Source organism: Notolabrus celidotus, chromosome 14 (assembly GCF_009762535.1).
Source record: "Notolabrus celidotus isolate fNotCel1 chromosome 14, fNotCel1.pri, whole genome shotgun sequence".
NCBI lineage: Eukaryota > Metazoa > Chordata > Actinopteri > Labriformes > Labridae > Notolabrus > Notolabrus celidotus.
Window position 1 is genome coordinate 10,324,125 of NC_048285.1, and position 25,649 is coordinate 10,349,773.

General features: G+C 38.6%; 1 protein-coding gene across 1 annotated transcript in view; it reads left to right on the top strand.

Annotated features, from left to right (window-relative positions):
* Positions 1 to 17,384: 17,384 nt before the first annotated feature.
* The window catches only part of rap1gap2a (RAP1 GTPase activating protein 2a), a 40,295-nt gene continuing 32,030 nt past the window's right edge, over positions 17,385 to 25,649 (top strand). The window contains exon 1 of the mRNA XM_034701029.1: positions 17,385 to 18,120. Coding sequence (XP_034556920.1) covers positions 17,993 to 18,120 — 128 coding nt within the window. The 5' untranslated portion in view covers positions 17,385 to 17,992. The remainder of the gene's footprint in view (positions 18,121 to 25,649) is intronic.

Here is a 25,649-nt window from a genome sequence, read left to right on the forward strand (position 1 = left end):
ATGTATTAAGAGCAAAATGGAGGAGCTTTTCAGGCTTTTTGTGTGTTTGGGTTATTAGTATATTAGTACATTGTTTATATGGATCATACAAGCCATGATACTATAATATATAGTGATGAAAGTATAACTGAAAGCCACATTTTGTAGTGGACAGGGTTTTTAATGATTATTTTTACTGTTGAGTCCAACGTGTAATTTAAGAAATGTAAATATATGTTGGTGGACCCCAGGAGAAGTAACACTTTACAACAACGGTACAACTCTTTAATGAATTAATGTTTAATTCATGTTGGAGTAATGCAGGATTCATAATGATTTTCTTTATGATTTAATAATGGGTGCACTATTAATTCCTGTTGTTCACCATGAACAATTCATCAATTCATGTATGACCAAATTTGCTGTACATAAGAGCTTTTTCAGGACGATACATGATAATAACATCTCAGATGATATTTTAAAGCTTCATATTTTTGAGAACAAACTAAAATATTAAGCATTAAAATATCATCTGAGACACTATTTAGATGTATGGTCCTAAAAAAAACTTGTGTCCAGCAGATTTGGTTTTACATGAATTGATGTATGAAGTAACTCTCAGTTAACATACCTTAACTAATGATGTATTAAACACGTTGTCATTACATGAAGTCATAGTGACATGATCATTACTTCATGGTGAACAACAGGAATTAATAGCGTCATGCATTATTCAACATGAATTAAGCTTTAATTCTCTAAAAAACTGTACCATTATTGTAAAGTGTTACCCTATATTGTAAATGCTGCAGGAGAGGTGGAAGATTAAGTATCTGAAATAAGTAAGTAAGGTGTAAGAGTGAAAAATAAAGCGATTACAACCCAGGGTGGATAAGAGAAAGAGTGCACTTGGGTTTTTTTGCAGTGTGTTGTATGATTTTTCTCAGGAAATTTGATGGCTCTGGTCATAAAGCTCTTCAGTCAACATTGTTCTTCACAGCCTCATACATATTAGCTTTGGTTTGTGAAATGGGATATACACAAAGTCCAGAATGATATTAGTAGAGCTGCTGGTTCTCAGTGTACAACATGTGCTACTATTTGTATCACTTAATAATGACTCCAGGTAGATTTCTACACTGTAATATCCGGAACAAATGACAAGTTTTTTTCTCTCAGGCTTAACCACAGATGACTGACAGAGTGCGTCTAATACTCTCTGTCATTAACATGTGCGCGCGTGTGTGTGTGTGTGTGTGTGTGTGTGTGTGTGTGTGTGTGTGTGTGTGTGTGTGTGTGTGTGTGTGTGTGTGTGTGTGTGTGTGTGTGTTTGTGTGTGTGTGTGTGTGTGTGTGTGTGCGTGCGTGTGCGTGTGCGTGACATAGAGAGGGAGAGACACTCTGCAGCCAGCTGCTTCGCTCTGCTCTGCACTTATAATGCTGGTCAGTGCTGATCTGTAATCAGAAGCACGTCAGCACATCTTTTACCTTTTTACTTTCAATATTTGTTTTCTATAGATTATTTTTGGGACTATGTAAGTGCCCTCCGAAGTATTTTCCTTTGTGTCCTATCATAAGTGTGGGAATAACTGACATTTATCTATCTGAGTGTTGTGTAGAGAGACAGGCAGGAAGAGTGACAGGGATGGGAATTCTTGAAATGAAAGAGCCATCATAGAGAAAGAGCAAATGGATGATAAGGCAGGTTCTCTAGACGAAGAAAAAACTCCTGTGACCTTTCAGTTATGAAGCCTAGGTGTTGGTGGCTATGTGTAGATGTAATCTGTCTGCCAGCATCAAGGTAAAGAATAAAGGAGAGCTGCTATTTCCATAGTCTAACATTTACACTGTCTCCTGGCGCACCTTGTATATTGTAGGTGACATCCATAGTGTTGACTCTTACTGAAAAAAACATTACAAATGAATTTGTGCTGCTTAATGTTTACTTTAGGTGATGGCTTATTAAAGCTCAAGACTTTGCTTTAAAATGTAGAAGGGTTAGCCACAGGGAGGCTGCACACAGCTGTAATGAGCTGTTGGCTTTATTGTATTGTGTTTATTAGGCTCATTTGTTGATGCAGTGTATACAGAAACAATCTGCTACCTGATATAAAATTCAGCAGCAAGACTTTTAACCAAAACCAAGAAGAGAGAACATATTACTCCTGTTTTAATGACATTACACTGGATGCCCAGAATAGATTTTAAGGTTTTACTTATCACTTTTAAAGCACTTCACGGCCTTGCCCCTGAATATGTATGTCATTTGCTGTCACCCTACTAGCCCGGGCACAGCCTCAGATCCTCAGGCAGGAACCTCCTTGAAGTTCCTGTAACAAACTTAAAATCTAAGGGTGAGTGAGCATTTGCTGTTCAGGCTCCACGACTGAGGATCTTAGGCAAGCTGCATCAGTATCTTTTTTTAAATTACAGCTGAAAATATATTTTTATCGAAAGGCCGTCTTGTAATATGGTTTTATCCCTAAAGGTCTCTTTAAGAATGCCAACGGTATAAGTGTGAGTGAATGTTGGATTTGTACTGATGGGCAGCCCAACAATTAACACAGCAGCCTCTGCCAACAGTGTGAGTGTGTGTTGAAAGAGTGAATGTGACATGTGGTGTAAAAACACTTAGTGTTCAGAAGACCAAAGAATGGTGCTGAATTCATCCAGTTCATTTACCCTTTTATATTTTCAGATAATGAAAAATTAGAGAACCTTTTCTCTTGTGTGTCATTGTTTGCCTCTTGGTGGCTGCAGAAGTATGTGTGAGAAAGAGGTAGAGAAACCAAGACCACAAGGTATTAGTAACAATATGAGATGTGGATGTGTGGAACTCCACCCATCCTTGAGAGCATCAAGAGAGGAAGTGCAACATCCTCTCCTCAAACGCATACAATGTCTATGAAGAACAACTGGACATCTATACATGTGAAAACTGTTCATATAATGTGCAATATCCTAAACCCAATAATATCCTAAACCCAAATACCTCTTCTCTTCACCTGACTGTATATATTTGACATATGTTTTATATTATTACTGTATTTATATTGACTTTTATACATATTTTCTACCTGTTTTTATCTTATTAGTATGTATCTCATGCACCTTCAGGAGAAGCGCTTCTAATTTCATTGTACACCTGACAATGACAAATAAAGGCTATTCTAGGCTATTCTATTCATGAGTTATGCGAGCATTTTTTTATACTTGACATATTTGTTCAGAAAGTATCTGAAAGTGCAGCTGGACTTATTCAAATAGAAGCTGATAATAGCCTTGGGAACATATTTGCATTATTCAAAAAAGCTCTCATATAACCCTGTGTTCAGTCTTAGCACTATCTCTGTTATAGGCTGGAGCACACATTTCCTCTCTTTTTCTGATACGTCCACAAGAGGGAGCTAAAGTATGTGTCACAAAATACTTAGAGGGATACATCAGAAGAGAGAAAATAACTGAAGTACAGAAAAGGGGTCACTAGAGGGAGCAATTTTTCTATTTCAAAGCATGCTGAATTTGCAAGCTATGATCCACCTGTTAACATGACTACCTGTTGAAACTGGAATTGGAACAGCTTTACAAGGCCTCTATCCATTATATAAACCAGTGCATACTTCATTTACACTGATTCAATAAGAATAAATTCAAGGAAAATTATCATAAATATTCTGTGTAATCTCTAGTACTGTGATATCATTTTATTTATATTTTTTATCAATATTATTATTATTTATTTATTTATTTATCTATTTGTTTTGCAGATCCATGTTCAATACTATTCTGGTTATTAATTATCATATACCTTTAAAAAAAAATCCCTCCTAATGTGATACCTTGAGCCATGTTGTCAAAGGTTTCCAGAAAAGTGTGTTGTTTTTTCCACCATACTGTAGGTAGCATCCTATAGGGAGCCAAGGATGTTCCCATGGCAACAAAAACTGGGATGGTCCACTTTGGTTCATTACCATGGTGATAGGCCCTGGTTGTCTCGCCTTTCAGCAGTAACTTCATTGTCAGTGCATCAAACATAACCACTGAAGGGAAATCTGACTCGGGTGCTTGTAGCAACCACAGAGTGTTCCCACATTGATCTTTAAACTGTGTGTGTATGCAGAAGGAAATGTGTGAGATACAAAGGGGGCAGAGTAATGGTAATGTAACATGACAACAACAATAATATGTAGACTTAGAAACCTCTGTCAAGAAGGAAGCTTTCCATTCATCCTTTTACACAGTAGAAATAATTTTATTCTTATGGATTTATTCTTATCTAATTGAAGTCATTTAAACAAACAAAGCAATATATTTTCTTTGCTTGTGTTTTCTAATGTTTTAAAAGTGCTATATATATGACATTTTACTGATTTACAGACTTAAACCTTAGACTGTATAAATAATGCAAGCAGTATCCATTACGGCACCCATCTGTTTCTGAAGCGCTGTTTTGAGGCCAATCATCGGCGGGAACCATATTTAAAATGCTGAACTCATCATAACTGCTGTCGAGTGTGACAAAAAGAGGCGGGCTTTGAGCCTCTTTGCCAACAGCTACAGTGTTCCCGTCTGTCAATCAAGTCAGCTGTCCCTCTCGTAATGGAAAACTCATAATCTTAAAGGTGGCATATCATGCAAAATCTCTGAAATATGTGTCCCTGGCATGTCTACAGACCCCCCGAGAATGAAAGTAATCCATTCTGCCCCTGTTCTGATTTCTGCACCTTTCTGTAAATGTGTGTGAAACGAGCCGTTTCAGACTTCCATGTTTTTGTTACGTCACAACAATATCCGGTCTGTCACGGAGTCAGAGCTTGGAGCTTGTTCAGCCCATAGACTGTATCAAATACAACTCAACTCCTCCTCCGTTTTTCATTCCCTGCACACACGTGTGCTAACAAGGAGCTTAGGAGGGAGGCATACTAGTTGTACGCTGTCTTAATAAACACAAAGGTCGGTTTTACTCCCCACGTCTGCAGATTTGAAGACCTAGTGGATAATTTTTACTTCATGGAAAAGAGCTAGCGCTAGTTAGCATAGCCACATAGCTACATGTCGTAGCGGTAGCTGTGTACCAAGACACACGTCGACATACTGACAACTAAAACAACAAGAAACACTAAATCTGTGACCAATGGTTCAGAAAGGTCCTGCTGCCTTTCTGGCAGAGGTCTGTTTTACTCCCCACGTCTGCAGATTTCAAGATCTAGTGGATGAATTTTATTTATCATAGCTAAGTGCTAGCGCTAGTTAGCATAGCCACATAGCTACATGTTAGTAGCTGAAGCTGTGTACCAAGACACACGTCTACCCGAGGGCACATCCACTTTCTGAGGGGGCGTGGTCAGAGGGAAAACAGACTGTTCTGAGGAGGGCTGAAGAAGAGGGCTTTTCAGGCATGCCAAAATCTGATTTCAGTGTTTTTTTGAGCATAAACTTTAAAGACATGTTTTGGGGACCTCTTAGACCAATATATATTGATGAAAAAAGCGTGATATGTCACCTTTAATATCTTCGAATTTGCTGCGTTATGAAAAACTCACCCCCCGTACAGTGTGTGCCATCCAGACTACACTCGTCTTTTGTGCCAGGCTGTAAACGTGTTTATTTCTGCTGTAAAGATCGGCTTTTTTGAATTTGTATGTATGTGGTTTCCAGTACTTCCGGAGCCAGCCTCAAGCGGACACTGAATGAACTGCAGTTTTTAAGACTTGGCTTCAATTTTTGCGGTCGGAGGTTGCCACTTGACTTATATTAAGGAAAGGAAGCTCTGTTCAGAATGATTAGAAGGCTGTTGTTGGGTTGGGACAGGAGCTCCTGTAAGGTTAAAAATGATGTAACTTTTGAGGAGAGAGACTTCAACAAGCTTCTAAATTCAGGGGAAATATGAAAAATAATGGATTTGTTGGTTTTGTTGATGGCTGATGAATTTTGGGGGAACATTTTATTAAAGGGATGCTGTTGACCTTGCAGATAGAGCATGTGCCCCATGTACAGAAGCTATAGTCACATTGCAGCAGTTTCTTGTTCAACCCCTCGTCATGACTATTTGCTGCATGTCTTCCCCCACTCTCTACTCCCCACATTCCCTTTCTCTCTTCAGCTGCTTTAGCAATAAAAGGCAAGAAATGCACCAAAATAACAACATTTAATTGATTAAACTAACTGTAGCAAAAGGAACAAACTTTATGGAAAACAATACATTGCAAGAAATGTACAGTGTCTGTTTCCTGTTCGACACTAACTAAATGATTCTGTCAACAATGCAGACTGAATCACTTTGACAGTATGTCATTAAGCTCCATGCTTACTGCTTAAACCAACTCTTGTTTTCTCTCTTTTGATCACAATATCAAAGCTGACCTATGCAAACAGATTTTGTTAATGCAGCAAAATTGTTTCAGTCGTGGTTAAAACAAAAGCAGATACAGAGTAAAATTCAACACTCATTTGGACTCTTTTTTTCTGTCCAGCTGTTGATGTATTTACAATATTTGTCACTATTGACTACTTGAAGAAACATTTGGCTGAAAATCATCAATGTTAAAACAGTTGAGATTATTCTCCACCATGTGCGGATCAGTCTTTACTTATGCAATGTTCCCCCATTCTTTGTTTGTGTGCTACGAGTTCTTCTTTTTTTTTAGTCTTAAATTAAATGATCTGTTTGGCCTTCAGCCTTCTCCAAGTCTGCTTTCCTCGTACTTTTCCCCTGACCCCCAATATGTGTGTTGCCACCAGTGTCCCTCTGTGTGTGCTCTGCTTGTTAAGCACGTATCTTGTTATTCTTAAGTCCCCCAGACAACCAACTACCTCCTAGCTTTCAACAAATATTTACTTGTTGCAGCCAGCCTGATGGTGCACACACTCACGGAGTAGACTAGCTGATAAGTGCACCATCTGGACTGAGTGCTGGCTGTTAAGGGCTCATAAAGCAGACCCTTACAGGCAGAGGGCTCCCTGAGCGGCAAGCTGTGAAGAGCAGGTAAACAGCACGCATACATTCACTTCTGCATTCACCCAGGCACAGTTGCATGCTCTCCCACCTACATGCACATCCATATCCACGGGGACGTAGGAGGTGAGACAGATAGAAGGCAAAAGGATGTAACTGTTCTTATTCTGTGAATGTCTTTTCTCTTCAGCCTTCACTGACTTTCTTTGAGAAAGATATCCTGCAGTTACACATACATCAGTGTTGAAAGATACAAATCAACATATTTGCAAAACCAGTAAATTCTGAGTTTTATTGAGAATCTAAATCATTCATCACAGTCCTCAGGTTACAATGTGCATTAATGTCTGCCCCTTAATAGTTAATTATGGGGCGTACAAATTAAAATTACCAATTAATTTAATCTTATTCCTCTGTGCTATAGAAATCCATGCCCCACTCACTACTACGTACACACCCTACTCACATAAACCTGTGCTCTCAGCTTCTCTTTTCAGAAATTGTTCAGAATTTGATCACAAACTATCAAAATACAAATCATTGTGACTCCAGTTGTTAACCATCCAAACATACGTGATTCTGTTGGAACTGGACAATGTATCCAGTGCATCTCATATGCACTTTGTCATTTTGTATTGCATTTCTGCAAGTCTTGTATAAAACCAGCAAGGCTTGGCAGTGTTGCTGTTGGAAACCATCAGCAGGAGGATGTTGTAAATTATGGTGTGCAATTACTGCTGTTACTGTTTTGAACACAAACGCTGGGACATAAGCTAGCAGTAAATTACCGCCTGTCTCCATGGTATCTGACAGATTGCAGTGTGATGCCGTACAGGGTTACAGAGTCAATCTTTACAGCAAAAATAAACATGTTTACAGCCTGGTACAAACATGCCTTGGTCTGAATAGCTCACTGGAGGGTGGTGAACTTTTTTTTTAATGAGGGGCGCTGATAGCTTAGCTATTAGCATGGAGGCTGAAGCCAGCGTCAACTCCACTGCTTTGCCTCTTGCTTGGTCGACTGAAAGTCAGGTTGAGTCAGCTTTTCCACTATGGTGACCGCTGTTGAGAGGTTTCAACACTCCACTTCAGAAACGAGTAGGTGCCATGGGTGACTTCACTGACACCACAACCATGTTTTATAGCCCACAATTACACACAGAGAGACAGGGTGAGTGACATACATACACAAATATATAGTCTGCATATAGTTATGTGTTTAATAGTCTTTATATAGTATAGTATGTAGTATTCCATCTATAGTCTGCTTACGTGTTTTTGAACCAAGTAAAGCACAACACAGAAGTAGAGTGGGAGCAACAATGGAACCCGTCCATAACAAAAGACCAGAATAGAAATAATTTGCATGAAAAAAAAAATCTGTGGAGGAAAGTTTCATTGCTTTATTATTGATCAGACAACAAAACAGAAAAAAACAGAATAGACTTATTTTTTTTTCACAGAACTCATCTGTAAGAAAGAAATAGAGGCAGAATTTCGCTGAAGGCCAATTTGCCATCGAATCACAAAAAAGATAAACAGTCATGCTGCAAATAGCCCTCAGTGTTCAAAAATAATTATCTGATGGCATTTCTGTGACAAAAAAATGACAGAAGGGAGACGATGGCTAGTCAAGGCCATGTGGTTTGTGATTAACAAAGGACCATCTCTGATTTGACAGAGTAATCAGCGCTCACAATAGGAATAGATATGTATCCTACATCTCATTATTTCACCCCGTCTTCTTGATCTCTTCCATCATCTCCTGCTCATGTTCCTTTGTTGTTCATCTTACATTTTCAATTCATCACTAACTCTCACTTCTTCATTTGTTCCATGTTTCCTTATGTCTGTTATTCTCCAAGGTTATATTTTACATGATTTTGTCAGTGTTGTATATTTCATGTAATCCATTCATGTCACTGTCTTTTTTGTCTCCTTTTCTTGCTCTTTGCAAGTTTTTTTTTGTATTATTCCGCCCAAGAATTGTTGATATTTTGAATTTTGAAAAACTATCCTGTAGGGAGTTGTATAAAAGGATTAGTACCAGTCTTAAAAGCAACTTTCCCCTTTATTTACAATTGAAAGTTTGCAATTTGATGGAAAGTTTTAGATCTGGACTTTTTCTGGCTCCTATGCAGCAGAAGCTCCAGAAATCATTTAATCACAAAACACTAGATTCAATTTGCAATAAGTCGAACACTTGGTTTTTAGTTCAAAGAAATTCAACACAACATTATAATAACTTATTACCTGCCTTTCTTACTGATCTTCTGGCTGTGTAGGATGCTTGATTTTGATTGGTCATAACCCTTCAACCACTCCTTGACGACAGTTATTAACTTTAACTTACATCCGCAACACCAAAAGCAAAGCTATCACACGTTACGTAAATCAATGAATGAAAGGAGTTCCGTCACATTTTGCCTCTGCTTGTTGACACCATATACCGTAAGGTGAGGTAAAAACTTTAGTTTCTGTTGGCCTTACATTGATAAACAATGTGGCTAAAATGTTGGTTTCGGTTAGCATGCTAAATCGGTAGGCTACGGACATTCGCGTCAGACATAGGCGTTATGTCAGTCTTGTCACCTAATTCATGGAAAATGAGAGATAGTGAGCATTTTTCCCATACTATTGTCAGTGCAGGTAGAGGAAACATTTGTTGCTGTAATGAGTAATAAGCATCCTGTTTCACATTTCATTTCACTCTTAATTTCTTGTTTTTATAATGTCATCTTGTTTGATCATTGTGGGATTTTCTTGTGAAGCCAAATACAATTTTCTACATTGAGGACAATAACGTGTATTCTATTCTGTTCCATTTTATGTTCATTACAAAATAAGAAACTGGCTTCAAAGTTCAACTTTGTGTGAAAAACGTCAATTTGAAGTATTAGGAACGTATCAGTCTAAATTGTGGTAAAGAAGACAATCACACTGTTGTTTTCGTTATTTCTAATTCTAATATTCACATCTTTGTAGCTATTGCACTTCCTTTATTGCTTCTTTATAATGGTTAGTGAAAATTAATCTATGATATGGAGCTGTTATACATTTTGTACTGTCTCCTCAATGAAAACTCCATGGCATGGTGAATTGGCAGTCTGGATTTTCTGTGCTTCAGCTTATCTGGAGACCAGACAACAATCGAGCTTCTGAAGGGATAATCCATCAGACACTCTTGATGCTCCTATGGTGAGAAAGCAGTTTGAAATAGCTTTCATGTTGTGTGTGTGTGTGTGTGCACGTGCGCGCTCGGCGTGCGTGCGTGCGTGCATGCCGGGTTGTGTTTATGAAAATGTTTTTGTAATAAACAATAATCTTGTTGCTCTGAATTGTTTGAGTCTAACGGGATTGCTCACTGGTCAATACACACATGCACCCATGTATGCATGCACCAATGTATGCATGCAAATACACACACAAAAAACACTTGCAGAGACATATTTTTTGCTATTTCCTCCTATTATGGACGTGTGTGTGTGTGTGTGTGTGTGTGTGTGTGTGTGTGTGTGTGTGTGTGTGTGTGTGTGTGTGTGTGTGTGTGTGTGTGTGTGTGTGTGTGTGTGTGTGCGTGTATGTGTACATTTATGTATTTATGTGTCATAACTTACTAATAATGCAGCCCAGCTTGACATGTGGTTATGTGTGCGTGGTTACGTGATTACTGTTATCACGGCTCAAGGCCATGCCAGCCCAACGTGCTGGGTCAAACCTTGTGTAATCTCACTACCTCTGAGAAAGTATAGACTGCTCTGTCTCCATCCCCTCTGCATTGACCATGACAACAACCTCTATATATTGCAGAACTTGATGTCTACACTGACTCATCTCTCATGTGGCTTACAAATCTTTCAAGTGTGTTGTCCATGCACATAAACGCTCAGTTGGAGAAAAAAGCAAAGTCACTGCTTTTATATCAAAGCATCCTTTCCTTGAAATAACGACTTGTAAAGCTCAGAACTTACACAACATTTGAGCCTTAAACTCAAATTAAAATGTTTACACAGCCACAGCCTATTTATGGTTGAGATAGAGCAGCCAGCAGCAGTTTAACAGCTTGTTGAATAACCTTATTCTGACATGTTGCAGTTAACACAAAGTGGCTGCTAGCTGTAACCCTTTCAGCAACAGTAGAGGGGAAAAGCTGTAAGGGTCCTTGGATGAACAACAGTAGCAAACATGGCAGAGGAAAAAAGACTAAAAAAGCTTTATTACCTTATCTAATAATCTGATCAGATCATCAGATTATTGATGTAAGAGCAGACCAGGGATATACAGTACAGTATTGACAATCTTCAGTTCTGCATTCAAATGTAGCAAAATGACAAATCAGATTTCCAGACTCTTCCAGACTCAGAAACATGAGATACAGCTTCATCTTCACTGTGTTGTAGCATCTAACCATCTAACCTACAGCCTTTAACAACAGATGAGCTTTAATTAGCTTGTGATATTCTTATTCTCGCCCTTTACGGTTGGACCAATGTGTACATGAAGGTGTGCAAATGACTGTTGTAAAACTCCTATCCTCTCTGTCCCTCTTCTCTCCTCCTTCTCCATCTGTCGCCTCCTCAATAACACATGGTGTCTTGTTTTGCTGACTCAGCGAGGCCCTGGGCTCAGTGGGTTACATGTAGAATCACACACATACACACACTCTTTGATTTCTTATGCACTTTAGTGTAATGTGAGTCTGTACTCCAGGGGTATGAGGGTTTTACAATAGCTCAGAGAGAGTCAGAGGGATGCAGCGTGTGATGCCTAATTATTAAAGGGGCGTGCTGAGGAGGACCACAAGTGAAATGACTCCAATTGATTAGACGAGAAAAAGTGTAGTGTGGTTCACTTCAGAGAAATTCTTCTTTGGTGTCCTACACCTATGAATGTTGGCCTCTTATGCCAGAGTATAGACAGACAGACAGACAGACAGACAGATAGACAGATAGATAGATAGATAGATAGATAGATAGATAGATAGATAGATAGATAGATAGATAGATAGATAGATAGATAGATAGATAGACAGATAGACAGATAGACAGATAGATAGATAGATAGATAGATAGATAGATAGATAGATAGATAGATAGATAGACAGACAGACAGACAGACAGACAGACAGACAGATAGACAGATAGATAGATAGATAGATAGATAGATAGATAGACAAAGATAGATAGTTCCATTAAGATACAAAGTTTCTTTAACAAGGGATTCCTTGTCAAGACAACAGCATAAAACGTTTCACATTGAGAACAAGGCAAAACATATAGTAATAAGTAACTATTACATACATTTATAAATTAGCAGTGTTAGGCTCTGAAACATGTGCACAAGCTGACCAGATGACCATTTATTCTAGTTTTAAAATCCTCCAATCGAGTAAAATAATCCAGTTTTAGGTGACCTTGAAGCTCAGACCATGATGAAGGAGCAAAAACATTAAAAGCACGTTTACCAAAAACAGAGTGAGTCAGAGGAATCACAAAAAACTTTTTCCAATGGGACCAAAGATTACAGCCACTGGCAACTTTAGGAGTCAATTAAGAGAATAAATAAGACGGCAGCTCCTGTAGTACGGCCTTATAAAGAAAGACTAATCAACTACAGTTATCATCAATTCTAATGCTACTTCAATAAATGGCCGTTACATGGCACACATTTGATTAACAACTGAACTCTGTATTTACCTATACACCAAGGGTTGTGATTAAGTACTGCCTTATTAAAAGGTTTTATCAAAACAACATTTCAAGGATAAAATTGTCTCACGGGAAAAAAGAATGGATAAAAATAAAGAGGAACCCATAGGACGTTGAGGTCAGTGTGAGGCCACTCAGAGAACATAGAACAAATGAGCTAGTTGTGTATATCCGTTCGCTAATTTGCAGTGCTGCCAACTTTATGTCTAGCAAAATATCATAATAAAATGATTTCCTGAATACACCATACATCTAATTTTTCATTATTTGAATATGACTATGGCTTTAGGCTCCCTTAAAACACAACCCCTTAGAGGTCTGGGACATCAACATGCTTTCATGCTGACTTTACGAAGCCAAGGAAATATAGGTCACTGAATGTTTATTTATTTATATATTATTGTTAATTTGAACCATGAAGATTGAGCAGAAATCCACTGAGGCATTATTAATACATCTATAGCACTTTTCCTATTCTGTCCAATTTCAGTCCAATAATAATGCGTTTCTTGTTAATCATGAAAATCAGATTAACTTCCTGTGCTGTACATAATAGTCATAATTTTGCATTTAATGCTGCCAATTAAGGTTGTGTTGTGTACACCAAACACCACTGAGCTGAACTCACTGCTTCTCATGTCACTTAGTATGATATACTGTCTCATACTGTATCTAGGTACACGCTCATCTATGTCAATGTGGAATTGTTTGTTATGTGGACATTAACTTGAATAACAGCAATTTCCCTCCCTCAGTACAGCGTAATAACTCACTCCTGTTACCTTGGCATAAGAGGAACAGAAAGCATGCAGCAGTAAAACTCTCAAACCAATAATCCACTACTCTCTGTTTGTTTGCTTCACTGTTGATGATACGGTGCGACAGTGATTTGTGAAGCTTTTAAACTTAACAGCTGTCAAATGGGTCTGGGAAAATTCTCTATCAGACAGTTCACTTGTTGTTGCAATGGGTAGTCTAAGAGGCTACATCTTACTTAGTCTGGAGAGATAGAAAGCACAATAATCATGCAACCAACAATATAAATAGAGTGAATATGAAACTTTCACTCTCGTTTAAGACATATAATGTCAGTTTCATATAATCCCAACAAAGGATAAATCACATAAGAAATCACAGAGCAAAAATCAATCAATCAACCTTTATTTATATAGCGCCAAATCACAACAAATGTTCTCTCAAGGCCTCTTACAAAAAGAGCAGGTCCAGACCTCTATGTTAAATTATTAAAAAAGACCCAACATCAAGACAGGATAAGATCCAGTCCCTTTCACAGATAGGAGTCAGTCTGAGTTTATCTTAATCCACCATGAGCAGAGCACTTTGCAGCTTTTAGCAAGTTACAGTGGCAAGGACAAACTTCCTTTAACAGGCAGAAACCTCAAGCAGAACCAGACTCATGTTAGACAGCCATCTGCCTCGACATATCAGGGATAATTGTCTTTCTCTTCAATCAACTCAATTCAGAATGGGATCATATTGTAAATGCATATAGATACTGAGCAGGGTTCTAACTTATATACTGTGATTGAGGAAGTTCACATTTCCTTGTATTGTTTTATTTATTTCATAACTTGGCATTAAGAGTGTGTCTCTTAGTCACAGCACATTTGACATTTTAATTTTGACCTTGTTATTTCTTTAATAAATGTGCCACTTGCTCTTGTATGGCCCCTCTGCAGGTTGCCGCTTTTTATGTAGCATACAACTGCAGACACTCACACACATCCCCGCACTAGATATGGATAGCTGAAAAGGGATTTCACATACAAGTGTCATGATGAGCTGTCTTTCTATTTTTATGCCAGTATAGCGCATGGAGGGTTGGGAAAAAAAGGGACTGAGAGGAAAGCAAGAGAAGGGGGGGTGGGTGTGAAAGTGCATGTGATGGGGGGGATAGTTACTCAGCAGCAGTTGTGAAGGTCATTTTCTCCAGCGGGCCTGCTGTTTGGTCAAGCATTTAGTGTGTACATAAGGCTGTGTGTGCGTTTGTGTGAGTATCAAGTCTAGGCTTCTTATCTGGACTGATATAATTTTTGACCGTTATAATCTTGTATGTATGTATTTATAGTCTCCTTTGAGGCAGGTCAGAGAGTAGTTTTTGCATATAAGGCTGCAGAAGAGCTGCAAAGATAGGTTGCATTGAATGTTTTAAGAGACACTTGAGAAGCTGTCAAGTGACAACACAGCATGCCAATATTGAGACAAATATGTATATGGGGGAGGTGGAGGGGGGTGATAAAGTGCATAAAGTACCACTAACAACTTAAATAAATAAATAGATAAATGAATGAATGAATGAATGAATGAATGAATGAATGAATGAATTAATTAATTAATTAATTAATTAATTAATTAATGAAAAAGATTTGATCTTCCAGCAAATCTGAAATGTTTTTTTCCAAGACAAGCTCAATGTGCTTTTAAGACGGGTTAAAAGTGCACTTGCTTGAATAGAGAAAATATGACGAATGCAAATTATGAAAAAGCTGAGTCTCGATGAGTCATTGGAGGGCATGCATAAAATGAGGACTCCTGACCCCAGACAAGTTTGGAAGGAACTTTTAGCAAAATGAAGTGATTCTCCAGAATAAGTGCTGGTGCTTTCTGAAATACATTTCATCAGTCACGTTGTCCTGTGAATATTTCAACACCAATCTCTTTTTACGTCCGTAGTACACTGAACAAAACCATATCTGCTTTAAGTGTTTACTCAAGCTCAGTGCTGCTGGTAAACCTCAATTTCTCACATGAGAAAAATGTCACACCTGTGGGTGTGTGTGAGAGAGAGTGAGAAAGAGAGATGAGGGGGGAATACAAGTGAGTGAGTAGAGTTTGTGTGTCTGACAGTGAACATATAGAGGGGTTTTATCTCCCATCGCCTTGATGACGCACGCTAGAACCCTAGTGGAATGACACTGTGTGTGTCTATGTGTGTGTTTGTGTGCAGTTGTTTTTTTAAAGGCCATCTCTCGGGACATGTGACAGTCCAGCTTGTTTGATTCAACTCAGGTGTTGGATGGATTCTCAGGTGGTTTTGAGCGAGTGGTACAATGATCCATATTTTTTCAATCAGAACCATAAACTGCTGGATTTCGTCGGATAATCTACCGAGGGCAGGAACCAAAAGTCTACTGAGCCTTTCTCAGGCAGTCGTCAAGGGAATATAGCCTTGGGGTCCTTTAGGCAGATCCTCTAGCAGCTGTCTGGTTGCCATAGTGCTGATCACTCACAGGAAGAGCAATGCATGAGGAGAGAAACGAGACCTTCCAGTTAATTGTTGTGCCTGTTGTTGCTGTTATCCTTGCTCAATTCCTCCTTGGCTAGTGTTACATGATTACTGACATGTTATCTATTACCACATCTTAATTTTTTTGCTTTTGTGATGTATTTTTATATTTGATGCCCTTGTCCTTGTCTATCTACATTCTACTATGCTCTCTGGCATGTACGATTTTTGTCATCAATGTTGTTGTTCTTTATTTACCTTTAATGAAAATCATCTTGTTCAATTATCTGGTAAGATTTTAAGACAAATAGTATACATTTACATCCAATAGTTTCCCAATTGAAGATCTGAAATGTGTCTTTGTTTAGAGTAATACGATATGACTAACACTACACCACATCTGGCTCTTATGAAGCTGGAGCGATAACATGGCAGCTTACAATAAATATCAGAAAACACACTTTAAAGACGAAGCTACATTTTACCAAGCAACGTGTTACATTGTGTTCTTCTAATCCGTTCAAAACTTAAATGATACAAAAAAAGGCCAACAAAAGAGGTCGCTAGCAATAAGAAACTCTAGATTTGAGTCTTTATGCTTGAATGTAAGTTAAGTATAACAGGACAGACATTGGGGTCACACAAATCTTCTTATCCAGCGTATGGCGAGAAAGCTGAAGGGAAAATAGAGTGATGGGCAAATGATGAACTAGACTGGTTGAAGTAAAAACCGGGTAAAGATACTAGAAAGCCAAAGCTTCTAGTATTAAGGTCACCATTCATCAGATTTTTCAACCCTTAGCTCTTAATGAATGAATCAACCACTTAGTTGTTTAAGCCACAAACAGAGGGGAAAAAATAGAAGGTGGCAAGATGGAAACAAACACTTTAGATCAACATGTTCTGGGAAAAAGACTTATCTCTGTTTACTGAGCTGTAACTCAATAGAAAACTGGCTGTGGTTCAGATGTAAGATGGACTGTATGTCTGTGAAAATAACAAGATGCTTGCTGTCAGTTTATAAGTGAAAGAATAAAAAATCAAGGTAACAACAGCAGAATAAAAAGATGCAGTGTGGAAAATTGTGTAACGTGTTCACTTGTGTGTATGTGTGCACAAGAGGGCAAGTATTTTTTTTTCACATGGTCTCACGTAATCATGTTTCATTTCTTAGAATAACACTTCAGTTCCAGTGTCCTTGGAAGTGCACACGAGCAGTAGGCTGCTTGAATTAAGATCTCACACAGTGTGTGTTTGTCAGACAGAATAGGAAGGTGTGGCTGTGAAATCATGAATCCAAGCATAGATAGAACGAGGTCAGGGAGATTAATTTAAAATTGTTAACAAGGTAAAAACAAGGGCAGGGAGAGATAAAGGGGGGCACACAGCAGAGAAGGAGGTGGAGAGAGAGGCGGTCTTTGGAAAAGCTCCAGCCTATAAGGCAGAGCAGGGAGGGGCTCAGCAGTGAGAATAGAGGTAGCAGAGCAGCAACAGACACTGAGGAAGAAGAAGCAGAGCATGTCAGAGAAGGAGGGAGAGGTTGGAAGGTAGATAGAGAACGAGAGATGCAGTATCACTGTGTGTGTTCCTGCAAGGCAGCCTGCAGCGCATCCCTTTATCCTGTCGTCATGAAGCCTGATGTGTTATGGAGCTGCAATGCACAGATTCTCTGCAAAGGCACACAATGCAGATAGAAGTTCACCTTGAGCTGGACTACAGCTGTGCAACTCTGGACCTTGGGGATTACAAGAAATGCTTATTGATCTCATCGCCAAGAACAGCAGAGATTTTATTGGATCTGACAACCTGTCTGACTATAAGTGTCTCATTAATCTTAACTTTTGGATTACAATAAGATCTATATCACAACCTCTGACAGAGAGACTAAACGAACAACCCAGGACCTTAAATCAAACAGGTACTTTGGCAGAAACTAGCTAGCTGTCTCTAAACCAGACAGCATCCAGATCTAAGATTGGGACTTTAACTGCTCAAGCTGGATCCTCGCAAAGCCACAACCAAGCAGGTCCTGCAGCCTGGAAACGGCCTGACCTTGGACCAGTTGTCACCTGAACCCCTTCTGGCACCAGAAGAAGTGCCCAGCATGTCTCAGACCAGGGGGCGGTTCCACAACAAAAAAGCTGGCATTCGGGCCGCTGTGATCCTGATTGGACTCCTGCACAAGTCTCGAAAAGCCAAGGAAAAGGAGAGAGAGAGAGAGGAGAGTGAAGGGTTGGTGGAGTTTTTCCTCTTATGTGGTCTGATGATGCTGGCATGCTGGGCATATAATGTTTGCATACAAGCAGAGTGTGCAGTAAAGTGTCCAAGTGAGAATGAGAGACTTTTATTAGGTTGCAATGTTTTCATTATTTCCCAGGGGTGAGGACATTTGTTTATTTAATCTGCATATCCAGTTTTATAAAAGGCCCCTTTTGTTAGTATACTTCCGTGTAGAATAAATAGATAGGCATAAAGGACTGAGGGTGAACAGAAATGTATGTGCTTTGGAGAAATGGAGAGGCACTGAGAGGACAAAAGCAGAGTTGTGGCATAAGAGATAGAAGTGGCAAACAAAGAGGAAAAAGCAGTATTCTTCCACTATTTGTGTCTTTCAATGTAAAGATCATAACAGGTTATGCTGTTCAGAAAAGCATCAATTAACACCTGTTGATGTCTGTAATGCTGATGCATAAGTACAGCATGCGTGTTCATGGGTTCGTGAATCGGCTGAGACGGAAACCTGTGAGCCGCATCCAAAAGCAGAAGAGAAAAGAACACAATCACATGCTTTCCTTTCCACAACCCAGCTTTAAATACAGTATTAAGGAAGTCTTTTAATTACTTATTAAGAGTTATGAAGGCTTCAAAGAAAGCAAGAACCGTTTTATTTTTGGAAAACTCTTGACAGCTTTATGTGCCAATGACCTTAAGGCAAAATGATATAAAGACAGATGGGCCCGCAAGCACTGTTGCAACAATATCCTCATCAAAAACACCTAAAGGCAGATTTCAGTGCATTTCCTTGTAACAACAAGACCCAAGGGAATACCTGCTAACAAATAGTTTAAGTGTTTAGCTGGGTTAGGACTGCCAAATGTTTCCCCATCCAAGCCTCCTCCTGGCTAACAACAGCAGGAACAATAAGTTAAAGTGGAGTCTTGAGGATCACTCACAATTACTGTTACTGTGTAATATGTGCATGCTTTCGTGCATGTGTGTGTGTGTTTGTGCATAGGTTTTTGTTTTATTAAGAGTAAAATATACCCCCTTATATGTGGCAACTGCCAACACAACCTTTGGACATTTGGCTGCAGGTTTATTGCATAACAGCCAGTTTCTTAAGAGATTCATAGTAAATGCATATTTAAGTGTGCACCTCTAAAAAGCACAACTGGTTAAGAAAAAATATCCTTACCCTGATTTTTTTTAGTTGTGTAAGAAAACATTATCATTGTATTTAAAGGTAAGCTTCCTGTGCATTGTGTTACCATCTCACTACCGCTGCTATTGGAAGGGCGTAAGTAGACCAATTCAGCAATGCTTGAAGGCTATGATTATCTTTGAATGGCCTAGTGCTGCAGTGTCACACTGATATCCAATACACAAACATGCTTAGAAATCCACACACCCTTCAATGTCTTTCACTTTCTGGCTTTGTATTGTTGAAGTTAATTTGGAATGTTATGGCTTGGGTAAAATCACAACAAGCCAATCAGTATACTTTGCTACAACAATATTCAACAGCTATCCTTTCTGTTGCTCCATCACATAATGACCCTGGCCTGATTGCCGACAATCTTGCTTTGTAGATGAAATACTCATCCTTTTAGACATATCAATCAATCAATCAATCCGACTTTATTTCTAAAGCACTTTTCATACTATGATATTGTAACACAAAGTGCTGTACAAAAAAATAAAAAATAAAAAGACCCCCCCATCCTAATCCCAACCCAGCCCCGACCCAAAACCCACCCACAATCCTCAGAATCAGAATCAGCTTTATTGGCCAGGTATGCTTGAACACACAAGGAATCTGACTTTGGTAAACTGTGCTCTCTTTGTACAATCCTAAGGTGAAGAACACAATATATGCAACAATAGCATTAAAAACTATTAAAATAAAATAAATAAATACAAGTAAAAAATAAGTTGCTGAACGAACTGAGGAAACGCTCTTATGATATCTTAATGAAGAAACACGGGAGGTAAAATAAGATGTTAAAACTTAACACAAGAATTTAAAATCACCAAAATAAAATACATTTGTAAGATAATAAAACTCTAAAATATTAAACCATTAAAAGAAAATAAGATGCTATACTTAAAATTTATAAAAAAAAAAAAAAAGTGACTACAATTTGAACTAGATGATAAATAAATAAATGAAACTGTTTTAAGAATAAAACTCAGTTAAAAGCAAGACTAAAAAGGTAGGTCTTGAGTTTGCTTTTGCTTTTATATACCACCACCATCTCTCAGTACCACTTATGGCAGTCTATTTCATCCCCCCCCCCCCCCCCCCCCCCCCCTTGAAGACAATTTTCCTTACATTTTGTGTGGATTCTCAATCTATAATGAACATAGATGTAAGCTGAAAAGATAAACTCCTCAGTCTTTATGTTATATTAACCAAGACAGCTGAGCGCTATACTAGTGCCGGCAGTGCCATCATCGCAAAAGATTAAGGCTGTCAACATAACACATTAATGTCGATTCATTAATCTCAGAAAAAGTCAACAGATTAATTACACTCAGACATCAAACATCACTGATCATACAACTGTCCACAGCAGCTTTGTTAATGTGGAAACATGGCACAACATATGAGATCGCTTGGATGGTTTTATCTTTGCACACATCCAAGAACTTATCACAAGTGGTCTATCCATCTGTCTCTCCACTCCTTCTGTACTTATTGTGAATAGGATCTGCACACATGCTCTATATATAAATACACAGACGTCCTCTGGTATGTCCCTCACTTAACTGCATTAACTGAAGTGTGACCTTTCCTCTTAATATAGCTTGACTCTTTTAGCGGTTGAAAAGGTTTGTTAAAGCTGCCAATGTCATTTGGTACCACTTTCTTTTTGATCATTCCTACAAACTACAACACTGACAACAAATCCTCTTCTGTCAAACCAGCTGTGAAAACTAAGAAACTAAGAAACTTTGGCCGAACTAAACTGTGGTAGGGAGTGCTGAGGAAGATAAAGGTTCAACACTAAAATGAAGAAAAGAGCATACTCAAAACTGGGGACATAATTAAGTAGAAATAGTCCACGTATGCAAACTGACTTTGTGTTCATGTGATGTTGAGCTTCTCACAAAATTTGTGATTACTGTCATTCAAGTGAACACAGAGCCTGTAATTATTTTGATTATTATTTAATCCCCTGACAGCACTAAAATGCATCGCTGTGTACTCTAGCTCGAATAAAGGCGGAATAATAAAGGAGTCAGCCAATTCTTTCCTCATCTGTGACACTTTCACAAGGCGGCAGAGGCTTAAAATCTTGGCTGATATAGCGTGTAGGTCATGTGGGCCATTGACTACATCAAATAAAGGGCACCTTTGGAGCCAAAGGTACAATTGATTTTGCATTTGGGCCTGAACAACAGATGCAGGGAACATCTGCAACATATTTCCCACTACATACCCAAGTTAGGTTGGGTTTGAATTAAGATTTGGAATCCATTTAAAGAAGCATTATTCTATTAATGCATAAGAGCCCAACATTGTAACTACATTGTGATTGGTAATATTTCTCAGACTCCCAGAGAAAGATTAAGTTTGGGTTGTAGACCATCTGACTGAGCTGTGGAGATTTGTACAACTGACTGTCCAATTCTGCCTCCATATTTGGGGCTTTTGCCAACAAGAAACCCAAGTACACATACTAACACAAAGGGTAATCTTTCTCTTCACTCTGTATTCGCCATCAATTCAGCTAAAACGAAGTCTGCTGCTTGTATCTGCAATGTCCCCCTTCATACAGTAGTGTCCTCCATAGCTCATTTATCTCCAGATCTGTTTTGTCTTTTGTGTGTGCTCGTGTTAGACTTGTCTGTCCCATCCCAATTATGAATCTGTTGCATTGGAGTAGTTTTTCCAAACAAGCACCAATGAACTTATGGTTACATTAAAGAGAGAGTGGGCGTGTTTAAGATATTAAAATTAAGCAACAGAGTATTCCAGAGACCTAATATCACATCATGGGGCTTTGTTCTCATACTTTATTGTCTCTCTCTAGCTTTTATTACCAACTCATATTGACATACATTGGTTTAACAATTGTTGCAGAAGTTCATTACAGTTTTTATGATCATAACGGCCCAAAGGCGATACTTTGTGTTTAGAATCGTGAGTTGGATCAGAAATGGCAGAACAGAAGGAATGGCCTTCTCCATAAATTTAAGGTTTGAAGTTTACAAGAACTTAATTGAGTGCTTCAGGATGAAAACTGATCCACTGGCATACAAAGGGAGACAGTCCAGATGTAGTTTACTAGTTTACAAGGTTGTTTCATGCATGTGAATGTAGAGGTAAACAGGTTCCTGAATTCAAGATATTTTATAGAAACATATACGAACACAATGGTCTTGTTCCAGTCTGCTTTACTCACCTCCTAACCCCTTGATTCTATGAGTGCCATGCACTCCTGATCTGGATCTGTCTCTTCTAAGATCCCTTCGTGGAGCATCTCTTCACTCTGCTAAAGCTATATGACGAGTTTTAAGTTTTAAGATAGAGCTCCATTTCAGCATGTGTCAGCTAAACAGAGCAGATCGACCTGGACGGAGCATGCAGCTTTTACGTGACATTTTGTCCACAGCTCTCATCCCATTCACTCCACTCTCTCTCACTTGTATCATCGTCTTTACATAGTGGTGCTGAGAGCACAGTCACTATGTGACACAAAGTAGTTAAAACTTTGTAACATTTTTGAACTTATATTGATCAGCTGTCAGTGTTTGTGCCCTCTGAGTCTGACATATGCTGAATGGAACAGAAATTGTGCAGCGACAACAGTTAGCATGCATGTTTTATGCATCATTTTGGTGGGAGGGGCTTACCAGAGTGATATGCGAGCAGAGTGAGAGGCGAGAGGTTTTTATATTGGAATGCTTATAATGCTTACTGTTACAATGAGAACATCAACATTAGTGTCATATCTACCAGTGATTGGAATATGATATACATTATATTTACAGGTGAGATTAGAAGACAGCTGTTTCCAGATTCCAGTCATGAAGAGCCTAGCTTTATGAGCAAACAAGTCTATCATCAGTAAAGTACAGATGTAGGAGTGGAAGGAATCCTTCCATCCAATGTTTTTACATGAAAAACATTTGTATTATTGATAGATTTAATGATAGCTAAACTCAGTCTGCATACCAATACCAAGTGATCAATTAATTAACATCATTTCACCAGACTGCATGGTATCATAAATACATACATTTCCAATAACCTCTATGTGAGGTGCATACAGCTACATTCTTTAATGAACTATAAAACCAGCAGGTCATAGGGACTCTGTAGACATCATCACCTAATGTCCATGAAGTCTTCTTCACTTTCTACTGCACATAGATACTGATTTTTAAGAGCAGCTGTCAAAATGATGATCACAACTCAAGACACATCGTAAAAAGTGCTGTTGATTTGGTTATTAGTCAGCCTTCTCTGAGAAGGTGAAATAACATCACCGGCTTGCGGAGGAGGACCCTGTGCCTAGGTGTGAGAAGTACTTGCTAAATCAAGCTTAAAACTAAGGACATGTGTATTGATTTTAGAGCGCTGTGCTCAGCTGCTGCTGTGAGTTTTTATCCTATAAAAATGTCAGTGTTGTCTCAATATTTGTCTCTCTATGTTTCTTGTTAAACATTTTCATCTTGTCATCTAGAATGGGAATCTTTACACAGGCAGCATGATAAGGATGGTCTGTGTCACAACAGGCCGTAGCTAGGGTGAGTCAGACTCTTGACAGAGTAGCTTCCAGGAAAGACAATTGCTAAATGTTTTCATTGTCTGGAGTGATATTCTGAATTGATACTCTAGTTCTCTGGATTGATACTCTGGTACCAGACTGAGTCTCAACACAGACAACCATCAGCACTTTATAACACAACGCTTTAGCCTGTTTTTACTCTGGGATAATACACATTAGCTCACTTGGAATCTGGTACTCTAATGGTATTCTGGAATCTTTCCAGCTGTTGTTTCTAATTTTCTGTCTTGTTATTATTGTTTGTGTGATTGGCAAAGTTGCCAGACTGTTTTTTGTTTTCTTTTGTGTTTTAAACTGCCTTGATATCTTATTTCCATTTCGAGAAGATTGATTGTTTGACATGCAAGTGTCTCAACACTTGCTGTCCCTTTTGTGAACATTTCATCAAACACTCATCCGTTTGAAAGGCCTTGATACAAGACTTTGACAAGCTTTGTAAGCTCTGACAATGAAAAAATGCGTTTTGAAACAAACTGAGAGCCAGCTACCTTGAAAGAGGATGCGCAAGTTAGAACATTTCTATTAGTTTCTAACAAATATGCAAAGTAATGGAGAAGCAGCTCTGTTAAAACAAACATGTCATCAGAATATCTACAAATTTTGAAATGGTGGCCCACAATCAATCAATCAATCAATCTTAATCTATATAGCGCCAAATCACAACAAATGTTATCCAAAGATGCCTTACAAACAGAGCAGGTGTAGACAGTACTCAATGTTATATTATTAACAAATATCCAACATCAAGACAGGATAAGAACCAGTCTGATCTCATTTTAATCATCAACCATGAGTAGATCACTTTGCAGCATTTAGCAAGTGACAGAGGCAAGGACAAACTTCCTTAAACAGGCAGAAACCTCAAGCATACAAGACTCATGTTAAACAGACATCTGCCTCGACCATGTTGGGGTTGGAAAGAGGGATAGATGAGATTAAGAGAGGTGATAGTTGTGAGACAGATAATACTTGTACTTGTAGCAGCTGGAGTCTTACATGTCTACAGCAGCAGACCGTCTATGGCTGCGACTCAGGGGAACCTACGAGACAAGGGAGCTCAGGGACTCTAGAAAGGTCTATGGTTATTAACTAAAATTAACAGCAATTTAGCAGCAGTAGCCAAACGATAGTTAAAGAGTCTGCAACTGAACCACTGTGAGCAAAATACACTAACAGCTGGTCACAGCGAAACCCCCTTCCTCTGATACACAGAGTCAGCTGTGCTCTGACAACAGTCAGGCAGCAGCCCACGAAAGCTAAATGAAACAGACACACACCCATACACGCCTACATACAAGGCATATCTGGAGTTCTTGTCGCATGACTGCAAATTATTCTAGTTTAATTTAATAAGAACTAATCAAAGTGAAAACTTCAAATGCACAATCACAAATGAAGTACACACCACAAATCAATCTATCTATCTATCTATCTATCTATCTATCTATCTATCTATCTATCTATCTATCTATATTTCCATTCTGACCCAGGCATTTCAGACTGAGAAGATTTTCATTATAAGTTGGAAAATATGTCTTCTATGTCTTGAATTTTCTGTTGTCCCAGCTTACATGATTTAGAGAGTCTTGAATATCCACTTGATGGCTGCAAACATAAAATATGCTAACGTGCCTAATATCATGGCTGCTTTTTACTTAATCACCAAAGTGAGATTCATTTGTTCAGAATGTGACATGCTGATACGGTGTAAGGCCCCTGACTCCCACATTTCCTCCCTCAAAT